The 21,006-nt window shown below is 49.3% G+C and overlaps 4 protein-coding genes across 4 annotated transcripts; 3 read left to right on the top strand and 1 right to left on the bottom strand.

Moving 5' to 3' along the window:
- Positions 1-160: 160 nt before the first annotated feature.
- UHO2_05388 (uncharacterized protein) lies at positions 161-1,489 on the top strand (the record flags this gene model as incomplete). Its single annotated transcript, XM_041560204.1, has 1 exon — positions 161-1,489. One exon carries the CDS (start codon positions 161-163, stop codon positions 1,487-1,489), a length of 1,329 nt encoding a protein of 442 aa, XP_041416138.1.
- Positions 1,490-2,548: 1,059 nt separating this feature from the next.
- Positions 2,549-3,193, top strand: UHO2_05387 (uncharacterized protein; the record flags this gene model as incomplete). Its single annotated transcript, XM_041560203.1, has 1 exon — positions 2,549-3,193. The coding sequence occupies one exon, from the start codon at positions 2,549-2,551 to the stop codon at positions 3,191-3,193; it is 645 nt and encodes a 214-aa protein (XP_041416137.1).
- Positions 3,194-3,611: 418 nt separating this feature from the next.
- Positions 3,612-4,381, bottom strand: UHO2_05386 (uncharacterized protein; the record flags this gene model as incomplete). The annotated part of the gene is made up of 3 exons (XM_041560202.1): positions 3,612-3,685; positions 3,778-4,191; positions 4,378-4,381. 3 exons carry the CDS (start codon positions 4,379-4,381, stop codon positions 3,612-3,614), a joined length of 492 nt encoding a protein of 163 aa, XP_041416136.1.
- Positions 4,382-4,770: 389 nt separating this feature from the next.
- On the top strand, positions 4,771-8,034 carry UHO2_05385 (uncharacterized protein; the record flags this gene model as incomplete). Its single annotated transcript, XM_041560201.1, has 1 exon — positions 4,771-8,034. One exon carries the CDS (start codon positions 4,771-4,773, stop codon positions 8,032-8,034), a length of 3,264 nt encoding a protein of 1,087 aa, XP_041416135.1.
- Positions 8,035-21,006: the final 12,972 nt, after the last annotated feature.

Raw genomic sequence — 21,006 nt, 5'->3', positions numbered from 1 at the left:
TTGTATGCAATAGCGATTCTTGTATATTCACGAGCTGCCAAGAAGATTGCCCGAAGTCCGAAGATTTAGGCAACGCACAGACGTGGCACAACTGAACAGGGTCACCCTCGCTCCTCACCATCACCACCTCTTCTGACCCACAATCGGTCAAGCAAGCGACATGGACAGCACACAACCATACCCGACCCCAACTGCGGACCCATCAACCTCCACCACCTCCGTGCAACCTACATTCGACGCCTTTGCGGTAACGCCAGCATTTGCACGCAACCTATCCTCGTCGTCCCCCCCGCACCGACCCATCCCCGCCCTATCCAACCCGGCACTACTAGGCGATCTACCAAACACAGACCCACTCTCCCTTCTCCTCCAAAAACATATCCCTCCACACCTACGTCCTGTACGAGACCTCTCCGGCACTTGGAACTCCTCCTCCTTCTCCTCCTCCTCCGCGGGAGAAGAAGTGAATGAGGAGAGCGTGCAACAAGCAGCGGCAACAAACTCATGGCGGAAGATAGCTTGCCTCGCACGAACTCAAATTACTCAATCTCAAGCGGCGAGTGTGGAGGAGGTACTGGGATGGTGGAGTGTACGAATGTACGCTTTGGCGAGGTTGAGATTGTATTCCTTGTTGAGGAGCGAACTTGATGGATTGTGGCATGTCTTAGACAGCGAGGTTTTGATGGAGGGAGAGGAGGAGAGAGTGCCATTCACCTTGAGGGTTTTCCGTGCCACCGAGCCCAAGTTCAGAGGGGATGTTAGGAGTACTGTTGAACAATACATTCTTTTGATTCAGACGTGTAAAGGGACAATGAAAAAGGCGAAAAGCAAGGGAGAAGCAGATCGAGCTAAGATCTGGAAGGAAAGAGGGCTAAGGTTAGGTCTAATGCTAGCATTCACCCTCGCTGAGGCGAAAGATTTGGATGGAGCAATCGAAATCCTCTCGCCTCTCATCCAGCATTGCCTTTCAGCCTGCGAAAGGCAAGATGCTGAAGAAAGTGCACATTTGGTATTGGTATCAACCCGAATCTACATCCAAGCAGGAGACCTTTCCACAGCTTACACCCTCCTAAACCGCATCTCCTCCCTCCTCCTCCGCACATCACCTCTACAAGGCGAAATAAGCCATTCAGAATCGCTCCTAGCCGCTCTACGTGGCGACTTGGATTCCGCATCCGAAACGCCTCCTTGCGCCTCCGAAGAGAAAGACCTGTCCATCGTGCAACAACTCAACTCGGCTACAGTAGCGTTTTATGAGGCAAAGTTGGACAAGGCAATATCGACGCTTGATAGGGTGTTGGAGAAGGATCCAAGTAGAATCGCCAATTCGACCGTTGCGGAAAGTGTCGTATTCAACCTAGCCACGCTCTACGAGCTGGGTACCCAGGGTGGAGAACAAGCGGTTCTTGAAAGGAAACGGGATATGGTGGTTAAGGTGGCTAGATGCATTCGTGAAGCTGGAATCAGCGCTTCTTGTTTCAAGTTGTAGACACCGGCCTACTCTGAATCAATGCTCCCTCTCTGGCATCTTTTGTGCTGTAAGAGGAGAATGCTTTGCAAACATGCAAAGCTACGGTGCAAAGCAGGCTTCAATCGAGTTTCTCCACTATAAACCCCCCCGAAGGAAAGGATACGAATCAGTACAGACATCAACAGGCGAGGAAAAGGGGGCTTGGGAACTTACACATATCCAACCTAGCAAGTACAACATGTTTGCTCGTCTCCTCGATCTCCCCTGCGAGAAAGACTTCGTCGAGGATTGCATAAACTTTGTAAAAGTTAAACACCAAGTCTAGTTCGCACACATTGCCGAAAAAGGCATCTAAAACTTCGACAAACAAATGGATCGCTTCAAGATAAGCTAGTTCGTTGTCGTTTGCGTCGACACAGACGCAGAAGAACAGGCCAGCGTATCGTCGATATACCAGCTTGTGGTTGCGGAACTGAAGGCGCCAATCACGTTCGAGCACGGAAAACAACGGACGAGCAAGTTAGCAAAGGAGAGAGGGCGACTAGGGGGAAAGGGGGAAAGGGGGCGAAGGCGGGGAAAGAGCTTACCTCTACGAAATTGGATTGATACTTTTGATCTCTTGGAGCTATCAGACGATGAACTTCGCCACGAAGACGGATTTTTTCGTCATCGTCGTAAGGCACGTAGAACTTGGATAATCGTGTTTTGCCTTGTCTGTTTTGCACTAGGATGAAGCGGATCATGAAGAGACAGGTTCCCGTCTGTGGGGGCTTCTCGGTAGTTTGTTGATGTCGTGCTTGCTGCTGAAGGGTAGGTAAGGTAGGTAAGGTAGATAAGGTAGGCTGGCCGGTGGAAAGTACAAAGGGAAACATGGGAGCGAGAAAGTAGGCCCGTGCGTGGGGTGAGACTCTCTCGGCCGGTAAGCGCGAATTCTTCGATGATGTGGAACTCGGCGCACAGACCACAATCCTGCTGATTTACCACTACAGAGAATTGGTCGACACTCTGCCTCCTAACCACCAACTTATACCACACCTGTCTTGGCATCAGACACCTCTTGCTTCTCCACAACCTATCATGAACGCACCACCGCCTCCGCAACAAGGCCCACCACCGCCCACAGCCGAACAACTGGCCATCACGGATGCCACATTCCAACAAGTCCCTCTCTTTCTCAATTCCACCACGCTAACCCTCTCCACCCCTAGCCCTTCGCTCGATCTCACCGTCCTCAACGCCCTCATCCGCTCCCTCCAGGGTCTCCCCCCGAACGTCGCCTTCCCACCCCCGCCCAACGCGATTGCTCCCCAGCGATCGATGGCCATAGACCAAGCTAGAGAACAAGGCAACACCGCATATCGAAACAAAGATTGGGCGGAAGCAATCAAGATGTACACGCTCGCAATCGACGTTGCTGCCTCCCGGCCCCTATGGGAAGCAAACCAGGTTGCAAGGGACGAATTGAGTCTCTGCTTGGCAAATAGATCCGCCGCATTTGCAAGCTGCCAAGATTGGATTGGTGCATTGTGCGATGCAGAGGCAGTTACCAAGTTGAAGAAGCCGTGGGCAAAAGGACATTATAGAAAGGCGAAAGCTTTGGTGGGGTTGCAAAGGTGCAAGGAAGCGAGGGACGCTTTCGAGTTGGGTTTGCAATTTGATCCAGAGAATGCAGAGTTGAAGGCCGCCTTGCAGGATCTGCCCAGGGATAAGAATCAGCTGTAGAGGCAAGCAACAATATCATCCGGTCTAGGTTGCGGCGGCCTGGTTGGTAACAGTGTACTTTTACCTCAGTCATCTTTCCGTTGAAAGCTCGGCTGGTCTCCATTGCATTTTTTTTTTTTGGGGGGGTTCTCTTCTCAGCCGTGCCTTGCTCTAACCACCTGTGCCTGTCGCAGCGAAGCGTAATATCGGAGAAAGACAGCTGCCGAAGCTCAAGATTGGCATTTTGACACTCTCTTACCGCGCTCCAGCACGGATCGTATCCCAGCCAGTCTGAAGACCATGCTGAGCAACGACTTGGCACCTTTCAAGCCTTCTGTATATCTAGTTGAATCTTTTCATTGAGTCGCAAACCGAGAGGAACAGTAATGGCAGGGCTGCTACAAACGCACCCTGACCTACAGCGTCTGCAAACGAGCGCCTACCGAGACTCCTGCGAGTTGTCATCACCGCCATGGTATGGGTGGTTCACCATGTTGAACCAAGGAAGTGTGCCTGTCAATCACAACGCAACACAAGATCACAGCCATTCTGTCAGTAAAAACCATTCTCCCTCTTTCCCACTGGGCCCAAGCGATCGTACTTACTGAACTTCAACTGGGAAAAAGCGCTGTTTCTATGAGCTACGCCCTGCAGATGCGGCGAAAGATCGCTCTTGGTCGGATCCGTACCAGGAGGCTTGATGCCTGCATCGATAGCTGCCTGGTTAGCCTGTTGTTCCAATTCGTTCTCCTTCCAGCCCCAGAATCGGAACGATGTTTGTTGGTATGCAAACAGGAATCCACCACACAGACCCAAAAACGTCGAAAGACGCAAAGCACTTCCAATTCCACGCTTGGGTCGCGTTGGATCGAACATCTCCATCAGGTAGATGGCGGAAGGGAAGGCAGCCGTAGCTCCAGCCATGACTACGTAGTCCGAGGAACGGAAGGAACGCACTACACGGGAGAAATGAGGGTCCGTATCGATGACGGGATACGGCGTATCGAGTTGCTTGACGGCTGCGCATTGTCGATGGTGTCGCAATCAAGCAGAGCAAGGGCAGGGTGGGGATGGTAAGTATGTATTGTCTCTTTTTGTTTACCAGGTTGCGGTGTGTCTGCCGGCACTGCTAGAACCCTTGATTGGTCCTTCGTGTGTTGCTGCCGGCTACCAGTGCTGGTGCTATTGTTGCTGTCGACACTTACGCATCTTGAATATATATGTATGCTGTACAAGAGGCGGAGAGCAAAGTAATCGACTATGATATCGACGACGACGAGGACGACCAAAAGCAGTTGCCATCTTCTTGCCTTTTCGTCGCCCTGCTCAACTCTCGCACGGGAGCCGCTGATTCTTCGCCTCTGTCATGCTTACTAATCATGCTTACTAATCGTATTTTTTATTCATGCTTACTAATCAAGATCTTCTGCATTGGCAGTCAGAAAAAAAAAAAAAAGAAAAAAAAAGAAAAAAAAAAAAAAAAAAGTGGAGAAACTCTGAGATGTTTTGTGCGACTTGTGCGACTTGTGCAACTTGTTCTTCGCCACCATCTTATCGGTACTGCCAATCTTACAAGCCATACATCGCATTGCAAAAGGATGCTCGCTAGGGTTTCAAGATGGTCCGTAAGGGCTACGATTGGTCCCGTTTCGAACTCGGTCATTTGTGCTGCTGCTGCACCTTTACGCAGCTCGACTTCGATACAGGCTAGTAACAAGCGTTTGCTTACTTCTTCGGGCACAACAAGCTTGCCGCGTCAACCTCTACGTCGTGCAGTTCAACAGGGGCAAGACGTTGACGAGCACCTCCAAACCAGCGCTACCACCACGAGCACTACACCGTCCAACATCAGCGACGAGCTAAGCGGTACAGACCCCAACATCCCTTGGTTCTTACAAACCGAAACAATAGATCCCCCGCCACCGGCAAGAGACCCCGCCACCGACACTCTAACTCAGCTCGACACATCCACATCAACCAACACTTTCTCCTACATCCCCATCGCGCCCAAAGTCGATGAGCCAAAAGCAATCGCCTCTCTCAAATCGCACCTCCTTTCTGGCCCTTCTGCCAACTTAATAGTCCGACCAAGCGAAGAGGAAGATCAACTCACACCAATCACCCTCATCCACCCTGCCTCACTCTCCAAAGACCCCGAATCCGATGCATACGGCACCAACGATTGGATCGTCGTCGTACAGGTCAAAAGCAGTGCTGCAGGTAGCGTTCGTCGTGTAGCCCTCGACATTGGTCGATTTCTCAAACACACCCGTCCACCTGCAATAGAAGATCAACTGGATCTCGATGAATTTCTCGGTCCTGGCCCCTCGGCGCCACGCTACCACCTGAAACCTGCAACGCCAAAACCAACCACGGCGACAGACACAGCACCAGCTACTCGTCGACCAAAAGGAATGTCTCGTATAGAACACGAACTAGGCAAAAGCCTACCCGACTGGGCAGTGCATAGAATCGCGCTAAAGAAGAAATTCCCTGATGGATGGAGACCACCCAAGATCCTCACCCGAGAAGCACAGGAAGGCATTCGACTACTTCACTCCTCCGATCCGGAGCAGTTTGATGTTGTTGCACTCAGCCATCGGTTCCGTATTTCCACCGAAAGCATTCGTCGCATCCTGCGGTCGGGGAGATGGGCGATTTCAGGAGAAACCCGTTCGAGACAAGACCGTAGGGCTGTCGAACGAGCAGCCGAACGTGAAACTTCAGAACTTGCAGAGATCCGTAGATTGCAAGAAGAACAGAGCCAACTAGTACAAGACGGCGAATCACCTGAAATTGAACAAGATCCCGAGGCAACGACAGCGGTGGAGGAGGAGGAGCAGGAGTTGCAAGAGGAGTTGAAGTTGCAAGAGGAGTTGGAGTTGCAAGAGGATGATGGATTGCCGGGCATTCAACCAGTGAGGTATGAAGGCTTGGTAATGTCAGCATCTGATGCATCGGCGTTGCGCGTGACGAGTAAGAGTAAAACGGGGGGGAAGAAGGGGGATGGCAATTGGTGTTTGGTGGATGCTGATTGGTGTATGGTTCATGTTATGACTGAACAAGCTCGTTTCAACTACGACATTGAGGGGATTTGGAGGCAACTTGAGGTGGGGAAGAGTACTAAGCCGAAACCTTGGCAAGAAGCGGGGTTTGCAGGCCACCCTTCCGCTTCCTCCAGTGCTGCGCCTACACCTTCATGGCCTAGGACGAAGAGGAATCTATTTGGCGAAAACCTAAGCAGGAATCGCAAGCGCAACAACGACGACGACACCTCCACCAAGTTCGGTAGCTCTTCCACAAGTTTCGCCACCAGCACCCGCCACTACTCCACCTCGACTAGGACTGGAAAGGAGATGCCAGAATCGCTCTCGCAATTGCTCGCTCGCGCCCAAACCACATTCGACTCTGGCGCAACCGATCCGATCCCGGTCAGCGTGACGGGATGGCTGAGATCGGCACGGAAACTAAAATCACTTACATTCCTTGAATTATCCGATGGTTCCCTCCCTGGATCTCGCTCTTTACAAGCCATCGTTCGCTCTTGCAAAGATTCCTCTTCCACCGACATTGATCGCTTAGCAGGACTTACTGTTGGCACAGCCCTTCGTCTCACCGGAACCCTCCATCCCGGTCGCGGAACCAAACGAGGCCAAGAAGTTGAACTTTCCACCACCTCAATCGAAGCCCTCTCTCCTTGCGACCTAAGCTACCCCCTTGCTGCGGTCACTATGCAACACTCGCACACGGCAGTCCAAGATTCGGGCTATAGTGCTTCTCTTTCCGAACGACGGAATCCACACCTTCTTGGTCGCTTGCCTCGATTCGCAGCTGTAGCGAAAACACGACACCGTTTGGAGCAGGGGATCTCAGACTACCTGTGCAAACAAGACTTCATCAAGGTCTCATGCCCAGTCTTAACCGCAAGCGATTGTGAAGGGGCGGGGGAAGTCTTCCAGGTGTGCTCTGCATCAGATCTCACCTCTGCCAAGAAAGATGGAGATTGGAGTGCATTTTGGTCCGGAACTAAAGCATATCTTACTGTTTCTTCCCAACTTCACCTTGAAGCAGCAGGATTGGGTCTCGGTAGAGTTTGGACCATGAATCCGGCCTTTAGGGCGGAGGGTAGTGCGACGAATAGACATTTGGCAGAGTTTTGGATGGTGGAAGCTGAAATTTATTTCATCAATCTCCAGGCTATACTCGATCTTACTGAAGCAATGCTTAAACACGCTGTTCGTGCGGCGATGGAGAGCGGGCAAGAGGATTTGGAATCATTGGCAGGTCAAAAGCATCTCGACATCTTGAAACAGGTAGTGCAGGCTGAATGGAAGAGAATCACTTACCATCAAGCTCATCAACTCCTAGCTGAGGCACCAGCCAATACCTTCTCCATTCAGCCCAGGGTGCAAGATGGCTTGGCGAGCGAACACGAACGATATCTGTCTGCACTGCTGGGGCCGGTTTTTGTAACGCATTATCCGATTGGGTTGAAGGCGTTTTATATGAAACGCTCCGGTTTTCCCACCGCCTCCGCCTCCGCCTCCGCCTCCGCCTCTAGTCAGGAGGAAAGCTTGGTGGAGTGTTTCGATCTCCTATTTCCAAACCTAGGCGAGTTGGTGGGTGGATCGGTAAGAGAACATCGCCCAGAGGAGTTGGAGAAAAATCTCAACGAGTTGCGCGCAGATGATCTCAAGGAAAAATTAGCATGGTACATCCAAGATCTGAAGAAATACGGTGGAAGTGTCCAACATGCTGGTTTCGGGATGGGTCTAGAAAGGCTATTGGCTTGGGTTACTGGAACGCTTAGTGTTAGGGATGTTGTCCCTTTTCCTCGAGTCAAAGGTCCGATTCGATTCTGAATCCGCCTTCTTATCACTGCATCAAAAGCTCACAGCAAAGAAATCACTTCACACCCACTCACACACAACTATTACCATCTGCTAACTTGCATGTCTCGATATAGAGAGCTGTCGCATCAACCAAGATCAGCAAGTGAAACTAGAGAGCGAGGGTCAAGTGATGGTTCATCCATCGTCATGCATCAACTCAGTCTGCTTCTTGTTGGGCTGCTTTTCTTTCGGCTCTTCGCTTACCAGTAGTCTCAGCCCATCTCTTATTCTTTACTTGATACGGTTCCTCCCTCGGTCTTTGCTTGAGGGGGATGTAGTTAGCTGCTCCTCTTCCTGTTCCATTTCCCAGTGGAATCACCCGGCTCTTACCCCTCTCTTCCCTTGCCTTCCCCCCATCCATCTCAAGTCCAAGCTTCGGTTCGCCTTTCGCAAGGTACGGATAGGCAGCATCGTTGAAACTTGTCCGGCTTGGCAGCGTCCCAGTGCAGGCACTTGGACTGGCAAGCACAAAATGTCGCATTAACTCGGCTGATATTGTTTGCTGAGTCCAACTCTTGTGTGTTCTCAGCAAACAGTTGCTTGCAGTATTGCAGTTCTCTTGCACCTCTCTCTGGGTGGCAGAAGTGAGAGTGGGGCCATCGAAAGTCGCAACACGCCATGAAATGTCGGTTGGGAGGAACCCACATTCCCAAAGGACCAGCGGTCGGTCTGAAGCCATTTCGTAATTTGCTTTCGTCGTGTATACTTCCAGTGTCGAGTCCGAGGCGGAGTGCGACGAGGGGTCGGTGGCTAGTGAGGAAGCTATCCACATAGGTAAATGCTCCACTTGTGGAGATGAACAAGAAAGGATGCAGGAAGGGGAGGTGGAGTTGATTGGTAACCACCATTCAATCCCCTCTCCGTCCGTGGAGGAGAGAGAGTTGCTAGCAGCTAAGCGCATCTTGATCCGATCGGAAGCAATCTGTCCCGTTTGCGTATTCATCAATTCCTCTATCACCTCTGGTCTTTCTAGACGTGCTCCAATAAGAAAAAGGATCGCCATTATATTCCGCACCTGATGGTAGAGGAATGCTGTTCCTCTCAGATTGAGAACAAACATTCCTTCCCCCTCACCCCCTTCCCCGCTTTCCCCCCCTTCCACTTCTCCTTCTCCTATCGGATTTGAAGTTGTCGGCCACAAAGAAGACGAAGAGACCCGGTCGATCGAAACTCCATCAATACGTCTTCTATAATTCGTAATTTGCTTGGAAGCATCAACTTTGCAAAGATTCCTAAAATCATGTTCGCCCAAGAGTCTCTTTGCTGCATCCCTCATCAAACCTATATCCAATCTTGTCGCTTCTGCATCAACCCCTGCTGATGTTGACGAGGAAGAGGGGAAGGGAGAGTTAGGTGGCAAAAACACCGAAGGTGGACCGGAGGGAAAGAAATACTTGTAATGTCTATAAGTACAATCGAACCTTGCACTGAAATTCGCCCTCACAGGAGACCAAGCCTGAATCCTGATCGTCGGTGGGAGGATTCGGTTTAAGATCTGAACATATGGCAACTCTACCTTCTCCAGCTTCGCCTTGCGTTTCTCCTCCAGCTCCTCGCTGAGTGGTGGAAGTGGAGAGGGGCTGGGAAAGGAGGATTGGAGGGAAACTCGATCAACCCAATGATTAACCTTTTTGCTACGAACCCAAAGCGCAACCACCTGACCAGCTGCACTAACACCCCTGTCCGTTCGTCCACACCGACTGAACCCAGCGCCATCCATACCCAGCGATGGATCAACGAGACGAGCTGTACAAAGTGCGTCCCACAAAACCCCCTCCACCGTCGGCAAACTGCTTCCTGTACCATGAGGCGTGACATTTTGTGCAGCTAACCCAGAATATCCAGCTCCATCGTAAGAAAAGCGGAGAGCTATTTTGCGACATGGAGAAGAAGCGAAATCGAATTCTTTTGCTTTCTTCTCTTTCTTACCTCCCTTCTTCTGTCCCCCCTGCTCATGCAATGTAGCAGGATGGGAAGAGCAAGAGAGGTGGGCAAGAGTATCAACCTCAGCTTTGGCTGCGCGAAGGCAAGTAGTTTGAGCTTCGAGTTCAGCTATCCGAGAGAGAAGGGAATCTTTGGTCCAATCGGCATAACGAGATTTGATTTCCATTTTACGCTGCCAGATTCGAGATAAGCTATCGGCTCTGTAGGTGCCAACGGTGGTGCAAAGCGTGCGAGAGCGAAGGTGGTGGCCGAGACTCGCAGCGACAAAGGAACGAAACAGAGGGTAGGTGGAGAGATGGAGAAGCATACGCTTAGCAATCTGGAGCGCTGCGAGCTGTTGTTGATGATCATGGTGACAGGCAGACGGTGAGAAGAAGTGGAGCAACAAGTCTCCAAAAACTTGGACGATAAGATCAAACAAAACTACCCGAAAGCCGGCAAAATTTAAAAAAAAAAAAAAAAAAAAAAAAAAAAAAAAAAAACCTTCCCAGCCTGGCTCACACGGCCGTAAGATGAGGGTCAGTCAGTCGATGCAGAAGACAATATGGAGGTCCTGTTAGATTGTGGGTCAGCGAGGTGGCTTGCTGGCTCAAAGGCTCCCAGCCTGCCAGCTGAGTGTTGAGCTGCCTGCACTGCAGAGAGCAGTCTTGACAGGGATGGGGCCATTATGAGCAGCTTAGGAGGAACCCACATCATGCCACAAGGCAGTGTGGGGGATGAGTGGACTGTCCCAAAGACAGTAGAGAGCAGTGATGGAGAGGTCCCAATGCTCTGCTGCCAAGTGGTTGATGTAGCACTGGAAACAGTTGGAGTTCCATTGGCCAAGACATTGAATGGTGTCAGCATTGGCACCAAGGCTGGCAGCCCAGGTGGTGGCACCATGGCAGGAGGAGTGGCCAGCATAGGCCAAGGGGGAGAGGCCAGAAGCTGCAATCACCTGTCAGAGTGTTCAGATGAAGGCAGAGCAAGAGAGGGGTGCAGATCTGGAGGGGCCAAGGCCAAAGAGGGGAGAGGAGGCTGGTTGGGAGAGAAAAGGTTGGAGGTGAGAGATGGAGCACTCAGGCCCACCCATGAGGGGGGAAACCACCTTGACACCAAGCCAGAAGGGGTCAGTCTTCAATGCCAGGAGGGTGATGACCACATGGTCAGGTTCCAAGGCCACACTGGCCACCCAGAAGATGACAGCTGGATTGAAGGAACGTTCCCACACAACCTCTCTGGAGTGGAGTGTCAGCGGTCATGCACCTGAAACCCAAAATCTGTAGTAAAAAGACAACTACTACTGATCCTAGCAAGATCTGTGGTAAAGGCCCTTTATTATTAATCTTGCTGAAATCTGTCATAGAAGCCTTCTATGGCTTTTCTTGCTCAAATATGTGGTAGCTTGAAGGTTATCACAGGTTTCAACTGACTGCTGAGGACACTCTGTCCAGAGGTAGCTTGGCACAATCAATATCCTATAGATACCTTGAGATAAGGTGGCACCAAGGTCTGATGCTAATGTGATGGCTTCAACACAAGTGTCCAGTGTGTCAATGAGTTGAGTAAGTGATCCCTGGACTGCAGTGGACAACTGCCTTTGGTTCTAATGATCAAGAGAGCTGGACTGCAGTGTGAACCACCTTTGGTGTTGATTGATCTCCAGAATGCAGAATGAACTGCCTTCAGATGGTGTCAAGCAGTGATACAACACATGCACTATGATAGTAGCAATGCTCTGCAATTGCTACTGGTGACAATTCTACTAAGTATACTTGTTGTGAAGTTATAGCTAGTACTGTAAGGTGTAGAGTGGATGGGGATCCACTCACTACTATGACGAGGAGCATGATTATATAGCCATTCCCACAATAGGGGGTTTCAGTTTTTTTTTTTCCGGAAACTCAAGTTTTTTTTGAGTTTTCACTTGCATTGAATACTCATTACTTACGTAAGCTCTGCCATTTTGGAAAATACTCTAATTTTTGAAAACACTGCTTCAGCTGGACAGTTGCAGCAGAGTTTTCAGAATTGGAGCTGAGTCTTCACTCACATGATGTTGCATGTGATTTACTTGTGCAAATGCCTCCACTTTTCCTGCACAACTTGTTTTGCATGAACCCATGGTGTCAATAATGACTGTATATACTTTGATTGTGTGATGAGAGTGTCAAAGATGGTGGAGCTACAAGGTGGTTTGGATTCCAGAACTGCTTCATGTTCTGGCTGACACTTCATGTTCTGGCCAACACTACCTTAACTCTTGGTCTAAAAACACAGCTTACATTTGGGGGCATCAATTTTCTGGCCTTTTTTCACTATTGGAAGACTCTAGTTATCGAGGGCAACCCTCCTGCACTGAGTTCATCGTCAGGTCGGCCCCCTGCTTCATCAGGGAGGCAGACCCAATGTCTTCGATGTTTGTCCTGCTGTGAGACCTGTGGGAATTGGCATCCTCTCATCAGCTTCCACAAGATCTATCATACAATTGAGATACTACCAATTCTGGCAGGATTCATGATACAAACCTGCTTGGGGCAATTTGGATGAGATCTGTCATAGAGCCTTTCTACTACAGATCTCAATGAACTCTGTCGTAACCCTTCATTGGCCTGATCCTGCAATTCCTGTGCTCCTCCTCATCTGACTTCTACTCTTTCTGCTTCTGTGCATCCGGTCCCATGGCACACTCAATCAATCAGTCGACACACTGAACACTCGTGTTGAAGACCAACTCATTCACACCAGACCTTGGTGTCACCTCAAAAGTATCTATTGGATAATGATCATGCCGAGCTACCTCCAGATGGAGTGTCCCCAGCAGTCAGTCGAAATCCATGATAACCATTAGTTATGACATATTCAAGCAAGAACAGTCATAGAAGACCTCTATGGCAGATTTGAGCCAGAACAATAATAGGAGGCCTTTACAACAGATCTTGCCAAGATTAATCATAGTTGCCTTTTATTGCAGATTTCGGGTTTCAGGCACATGACCGCTGACACGTGTCACAGGGCCAGCGCAGAGATCATAAGCAGACACACTGTGCAGCTGCCAAAATGAGCTCAGCACACAAGAAGTGGGACTGGTTGAGAAACAGGGGCTCCAACCAATCTCACTGAGAATGGTCAGACAGTGAGCTGGGGGGAAACCTCATTAAGAATGGTCAAGACAGTGGGTACTGGGAAGTTTCACTGAGACTGGCCTGAGATGAAGCAGATCAACTGGTCCCATGACGAGATGAGGATGCCTCACCAAGATTGAAAGGCCAACCACTGAGAGTAGGGAATGAGAGAACTCACCACCTGATGAGGTGGGAGGAGACCCCTGAGCATGATGGAGTCAGCATAGGAGGATTGCCACCTCAGCAAGGGGAGTAAGGATAGGAAGGGCAGGATAGTAGTAGGAGCCAGATAGACTAGGGTGGATGGGGAGGCCACACCCCTGTAAGGAGGGAGGCCACAGTGAGGTAGACACCATGGCACAAAGATATATATACACCCCTCTGTCATAGTGAATGAGTGGATCTGGCATCCACTCTATTCTTAACTAAACTATACTCTACTGTAACATATACTTAGTTGTTCCATCACATAGTGCAATCGCAGGTCATTGCTACTAATCCAAGCCAGTGTGTCATATCACCCCTCACTGATGTCATCTGTAGGCAGTAGTTACTGCAGTCCAGATAATCATCTCTCCAAAGGCAGTACTCATACTGTGGTCTGGGCTTCTCTCACCAATTTGCCATTTGATCATTGACACCTCGAACACTTGTGTCAGGTGTCAGGGGTCTCGCGCCTGAAACCCAGGTCGGTCTGTCGAGATACTCGGTGACTATCAAACTGTGCAACAGCTATTGTCTCGGTATTGGTGACTATCAAGTTGTGCAGTGACAGCAGGTGGCATTCGTTGTATATAATATCGTAGGTTTCAGCTGACCTCTGTGGACACTCCATTCAGGGGTAGCTCGGCATGATCAATATTAATGCTTCGATTATGATGACACCAAGGTCTGGTGTGAGTGTTGATGATGATGAGGTTGTTGTCATTGGTGATAAGGTTGGTGAGTGTTGATGATAAGGAGGTTGATGGTGTTGGTGATAAGGTTGGTGGCGTCAACACGAGTGTCCAGTGTGTTGACTTGATGCTTGAAGTGACCCCCGGACCGCAGTGGACTACTGCCTTCAGTTCTATCTATATCTGGACCACTAACCTGCTATGGGCGCCTTTGGACATCAGGTAGTGGTGATACAACACACACACTACGATGAGGAGCAACCTTGATAGATTGCTGCTATGCTGACTGAAACTAATATATACTTATGCTGAAGTGATAACTAGTTATGGTGAGTAGAGTGGATGAGGATCCACTCGACCTATGATGATGAGAAAGCATGGTTATATACCTCTTCTCAGCATCACCAGCGATGCTGCTCCTGCTCTCTCTCCAGAGAGTACCTTCTTCATCGAGTACTGCTCAGGGGCCTCTCCTGCTTGGCACCCCTGTGCCTCTTGAGCTGTGTCGACTCCTTCGACACTGCTCCTCCTCCTTGCTACCCTGCTTGTTTGGCACCCTTGTGCCTCCTGAGTCATGTCGACTCCTTCGACACTGCTCCTCCTCCTCAGGACCTGGTGTCGACTCCTTCGACACTGCTCCTTCTCCTTTGATCAGTGACAGTTCCTTTGGCTCTTGTCTCTCGAGCCCCTGAGTGGTAACCATCTGCATGCTCCTTGAGCTTGGTCCTCTTCGTGGCTGTGCCTGCTCCTTGAGCTTGGTCCTCCTCGTGGCTGTGCTTGGCCCTCCTTTGCATGTGAGTCCATAGGAGTCCATGGTCTCCATGGAGACTGCACTACGACCATGCTCTCTACTGATCTCGACTAGATCTTCGATACCTGTGCTCCTTCCATATGAACCCGTGACCCTCCTGCTTCTTGAGCATCCAGGCCCATGACATCAGGCTGACAGATCATCATCCTGTATACTAAGTGTTCTGCATTCAGCAGGAACTGACTGTGCCACATTACCACTGAACTGAGTGTTCACAGCAGTTAGCCAAAACCTGTCAAACAAACAATCCTTCAAGCAGTCTCAGTGAAAGTGGCCAACAGGTGCATACTCAAGAGCACTCACTGAAACTGGTTGAAATCACCCAAACCAGTAGCTTTCGGGTTCCAGGCACACGACCGCTGACAACACGTACCTCAACGCCAACCTGCATCATGTCAGGGGTCTCGCGCCTGAAACCTGATATCTGTAGTAGAAACGCGTCTATTGCAGATCCTGTCGAGATATGTGGTAAAATGCCATGTATTATTATTCTTGTTGAGACCTGTTGTAGAAGGCCTCTATGACTTTTCTCACTCAAATATGTGATAGGTTGATTGCTATTGCAGGTTTTGACTAACTGCTGTGGACACTCTGTCCAGAGGTAGCTTGGCACAATCAATAACTGTCAATACTGGGCAATGACACCAAGGTCTGGTGCTGATGATGATGCTGACACTGACACAAGTGTCCAGTGTGTCAACTGAGTAACTGAGTGATCCCCAGACTGCAGTGGACAACTGCCTTCAGTTCTAATGATCGAGAGAGCCAGACTGCAGTATTAACCACCTTTGGTGTCAATCGATATCCAGACCGCAGTTAATACCGCCTTCAGATGATGTCAGTGAGCAGTGATACAACACATGCACTATGATAGAAGCAATACTATGTGATTGCAACTTGCTGATGGAAAAACTACTAAGTATACTTATGCTGAAGTGATAACTAGTAATGTATGGTGTTGAGTGGATGGGGATCCACTCACTTGCTATGACGAGGAGCATGGTTATATAACCATTCCTGCAGCGTCGCCTGTGACACTGCTCCTGCTCTAGGAGGCCTCTTCAACTCTGCTCCTCCTTGTCGTCCTTCCTATCCTGTCCTTCCACCTTGTGCTACTTCTCGTTGTCACCGCTTCTCTCGCTTCCTGTGGGTGGACAGTCCTCATGCTACTTCATCATTGTCAGGGGTCATTCCCACTTCATCTGAGTGGCAACTTGCATCCATTCATCACCCTCCTGTTGTCAGCACCCATCTGCTTGCATCGACTTCATTGTTGTGCAAGGTCCCTTCTTCATCTGGTGGTGACCCCCCCTTGTTTGTTGTTACCCCCTTGCTGTATCAGCAATAGAGGTTTCCCTTGAACTGTTTCCCATGAGATCTGTTATAGCAAGCATGGTACTGCTGATTCTATTGACTCCTGTAGCATGACCCATGTTCCCACCAATCTCAACAAGTTATGTCATAGAGCTGTTGATCCTACCAATCTCACTGAACTCTGTTGGAACTCTACTTTTGCCCAATCCACAATGGTTGCACAAGATCTCTTCATATGAGTCCCGTTCTTCCTGCACATCCATCTGGTCCCATGACACATCACAACATCTATTTAAAACTGCCAGGGGGTGCAGAAGTCCTGGCAGGGAAGGTATATAAGTTAATCAAGAGCCTCTATGGGCTGAATCAATCCAGCCGGGAATGGCACAAGGAGCTTGACACACACCTACAAAGGCTGGGCTTCTTCCTGCTCCTCAACGTACCTGTAAGTGGTCACGCACCTGAAACCAGATTGGGTGCTTCCAGTTGATTTCGATGAGATCAATTGAGTACAATCTGTTCAGTATGTTTCAGCTGAAGGTAACCAGACAGTTGAGTTCTGGTAGGTTTTGGCTGACCACCTTGAACACTCTGTTCAGAGGCTATGCAGCACATCTGTAACACATTGGTGTGGGAGTGGTATCAGATACAACTCTCCTAATACAGCATGAGTGTTTGTAGTGCTGCTAGTTGATGTTCTTGACATTGTCTGGACCACAATAAGACTATCACCTACAGATGACAAGAGGTACTGGACTGCAGGTGCTTAGACACTGCTTACAGTAACTGACTGGACCACAGATGTTGAGCAACACCACCTACAGTGATGAACTGGACCACAGGTGTTGAGCAACACCACCTACAGTTGATGTCTGATGGTGATACAACACACACATTCAAGATGTCATTGCAAAGCTCTGCTATTGCAATGATACATAACTATGAGTCAAGTAAAGAGTAAGTAAGATAAAGAGTAGAGTGGATGAAGATCCACTCATATGCTCTATGGTGAAATGAGAGTATTTATGTGTTTGCCCAGTGTCACCTGCAACACTTCTCCTGCTCCTTCAAGAAAGGGTTTTCACCCCTTTCTGGCACTACTCTCCTTGAGCTGTGTGCCAGCTCCTCTAGTGCTACTCTTCTGCTGCCTGGACAGTGTGTTGGATTATTCAACACTGCCCCTTAACCTCTAATGTCCCCTTACATCTGGCACTATGTGCCAACCCCTTTTGGCACTGCTCTTCCACCATACAGTTAGGGCCCCAGTCTCCTTGACACAGGTCTCCCTCTCCTGACCAGTGACCATCTTTCCAACTCCTTATCTTGTGAATCCCCTGATTGCATGCCAAACTCTATTGTCATGCTCCCTGGTCATGTGGTGGCCCCTGTTGTCAGTTCTATGTGGCAGTGAGCATGTCCCCCCTGAGTGGTAACCATCTGCATGATCCTGAGCTTGGTCCTCTTCTTGCATGCAATCATTCCCATATACTTCCTCAACCTTCTGGTGTCAGGCCCCCCTCTTCTGATCCTCCATTACTTCCTTGTGACAGATGACCTGTTCTGTACTGATGGTTTTGGTTTGCACATTTTGGTGAAACCTACTGGCTAGGCTTGTTCTGGTCAATCCCAATGAGATTAACTAAATCCTTATGTTGTGGTTGATCTCACGAGTTTTGCACACAACTAGCCCAATCAGATTGTCGTCACCCAATGCTCGCTTTTCCTAGATTCTTTCTGCGCAGACCCTGTGACAGTACCCTGCATATACCTTAGAGGCGCAGGTACATTGCAAGTGATCATTGTGGTGTATGTGGATGACATGTCCATTGTGTCACCATGAAGAGACCAGATCAATCAGGCGAAGAAAGCAATCATTGACAAGTGGAAAATCACCAACAATGGACCCACAAAAGAGTTCCTCAAGATCAAGATCACATGGGATCAGGGAAAGAGGGTCATTGGCTTGGATCAATGAGCATACATTAAGGAGATCATAAAAGATTTGATCTGACCACATGAGAGAACATGGACCCCCATGACCCACACCCCTTTGAAACTGCCAACTGACCTGGAGACAGACAAAGAGCTGAAAGCCAGGTACCCAGTACTTGTGGGCAAGCTACTTTGGGTCTCAAACACTGTCCAGCCAGACATCTCATTTGCTGTCAACACCCTTGCTTATTGTCACAGGGCCAGCACAGAGATCATAAGCAGACGTTCTGTGCAGCTGCCAAAATGAGCTCGGTGCACAGGAAGCAGGACTAGTTGAGACCCAGGGGCTCCAACCAATCTCATTGAGAATGGTCAAACAGTGAGCTCTGGCAAAACCTCATCAAGAATGGTCAAGACAGTGGGACCTGGGAAGTTTCACCAAGACTGGCCCAAGATGAAGTGGACCAATCAGTCCCACAATGGGATGAAGTTGCTCCATCAAGACCACAGGACCAGTCACTGGGAACAGGGGATGAGAGAACTTGCCACCTGATGAGGTGGGAGAGAACCCCTGAGCATGATGAAGTTGGCATAGGAGGATCGCTGCTTCAGCAAGAAGAGTAGGAGCAGAAAGGATAGGATGGAGTAAGAGCCAGGTGTCATGGGCCTGAAGGCAAGAAGCAGGAGGGTCACTGGTTCATATGGAAGGAGCACAGGTATCGGAGATCTAGTCGATACCAGTGGAGAGCATGGTCGTAGTGCAGTCTCCATGGAGACCATGGACTCCTACAGACTCACATGCAAAGGAGGACCAGGCCCATATGTGAGGAGGGCCAGGCACAGCCACGAAGAGGACCAAGCTCAAGGAGCATGCAGACAGTTACCACTCAGGGGCTTGAGAGACAAGAGTCAAAGGAACCGTCACTGGTCAAAGGAGAAGGAGCAGTGTATAGGAAACTGGCAAGCAGGTCCTGAGGAGGAGGAGCAGTGTCGAAGGAGTCAACACAGCTCAGGAGGCACAGGGGTGCCAAACAAGCAGGATAGCTCAAGGAGGACAGGAGTGGTGCTAGAGGGGCCCCCTGTACAGTACTCAATGAAGAAGGTACTCTCTGGAGAGAGAGCAGGGGCAGTGTTGCTGGTGACACTGTGAAGAGGCATATAACCATACCTCCTCATCATCAAAGGTTGAGTGGATCCTTATCCACTCTACACATACCATAACTAGTTATCACTTCAGCATAAGTATATATTAGTTCCAGTCAGCATAGTAGCAATCTATCAAGGTTGCTCCTCATTGTAGTGTGTGTGTTGTATCACCACTACCTGACATCCAAAGGTGGCCCATAGCAGGTCAGTGGTCTGGATATAGATAGAACTGAAGGCAGTAGTCCACTGCAGTCTGGGGATCACCTCAAGCATCAGTCAACACACTGGACACTCATGTTGACACCACCAAGCTTATCACCAACACCATCAACCTCATCATCATCAACACTCACACCAGACCTTGGTGTCATCATAACATTGATATTGATTGTGCCGAGCTACCCCTGAATGGAGTGTCCACAGAGGTCAGCTGAAACCTACAATAGTATATACAACAAACACCACCAACTGTCATTGCACAACTTGATAGTTGCCAAGCAATGTAGCTCATCAAGACTGATACTGAGACAATAGCTGTTGCACAGTTTGATAGTCACTGAGTATCTCGACAGACTGACCTGGGTTTCAGGCGCGAGACCCCTGACACCAGGTAGACAGGGGTGGACAGAGAGGCCACTTCTCTGCAAGGAGGAGGGCTGTGGTGAAGTTGACACCATGGCACCAAGATATATATATGCCCCCTCCATCATAGTGAATGAGTGGATCTGGCATCCACTCTATTCTTAACTAAACTATACTCTACTGTAACATATACTTAGTTGTTCCATCACATAGTTGCAATCACAGGCTGTTGCTACTAATCCAAGCAGGTGTGTTGTATCACCCCTCACTGATATCATCTGTAGGCAGTAGCTACTGTGGTCCAGATATCTATCTCACCAAAGGTGGTACTCATACTGTGGTCCAGGCTTTCCTCAACAATTTGCCATCTGATTGTTGACACCTTGAACACTTGTGTCAAATCAATGATTATCATCACATACACTAAGTGTCTACAGCAAGCAGGAGCTGACTGTGCCATGCTACCACTGGACTGAGTGTTCACAGCAGTTAGCCAAAACTTGTCAAGCAAACAAGCCTCCAAGCAGTCTCAGTGAAAGTGGCTGACAGGTGCATACTCAAAAGTGCTCACTGAAACTGGTTGAAATCAATTGATCCAGTAGATTTCGGGTTCCAGGCATGCGACTGCTGACAACATCCAGAAGTGTGTCTTGGACTCAGCTGTCAAAGCAGAGTATGTTGCAGGATTGGCAGCCATGCACAAAAGCTCTATTCCATTGGCATTTTTTGTATGGTTTTGGCTTCAGAGACCACATACCAATAGTCCCCACAGATAACACTGGATGCATCCAAGTTGCAAAGGACCAGGCAACTCCACTTGAGGCTCAAGCATATTGACACAAAAGATCATCTCATCCAAAACCATTTCATGGAGGGTGACATTGTCATACAATATGTTAAGACCAAACACAACAATGCAGGCTACCTCACTAAGCCAGTGTCCCAACAGCTGCTCATGTGTACCTGACAATGACTTGGTATGGTAGATCTCAACTGCTCAGACTGCTCAGTTTGCAAGGGGGACAGTGAAATCACATGATTGTGTACTCATGCTCTAACATGACTGCTAACAATTCACCACTTGCTTGACCACCTTTGTTTGTGCTTCGCTCAACAATGACAAGTCTAACACACATGCACACATGTATCGGATTTCATAGAAAGGCTCAGTGTATAGTCCATGTCTTTGATTACCTCTGGGTAATTGTGTAGG

The sequence above is a fragment of the Ustilago hordei genome (assembly GCF_900519145.1).
Source record: "Ustilago hordei strain Uho2 genome assembly, contig: UHO2_contig_13, whole genome shotgun sequence".
NCBI classification, from domain to species: domain Eukaryota; kingdom Fungi; phylum Basidiomycota; class Ustilaginomycetes; order Ustilaginales; family Ustilaginaceae; genus Ustilago; species Ustilago hordei.
The sequence above is the reverse complement of the archived record's forward strand: the minus strand, read 5'-3'. Positions and strand labels throughout refer to the sequence as shown.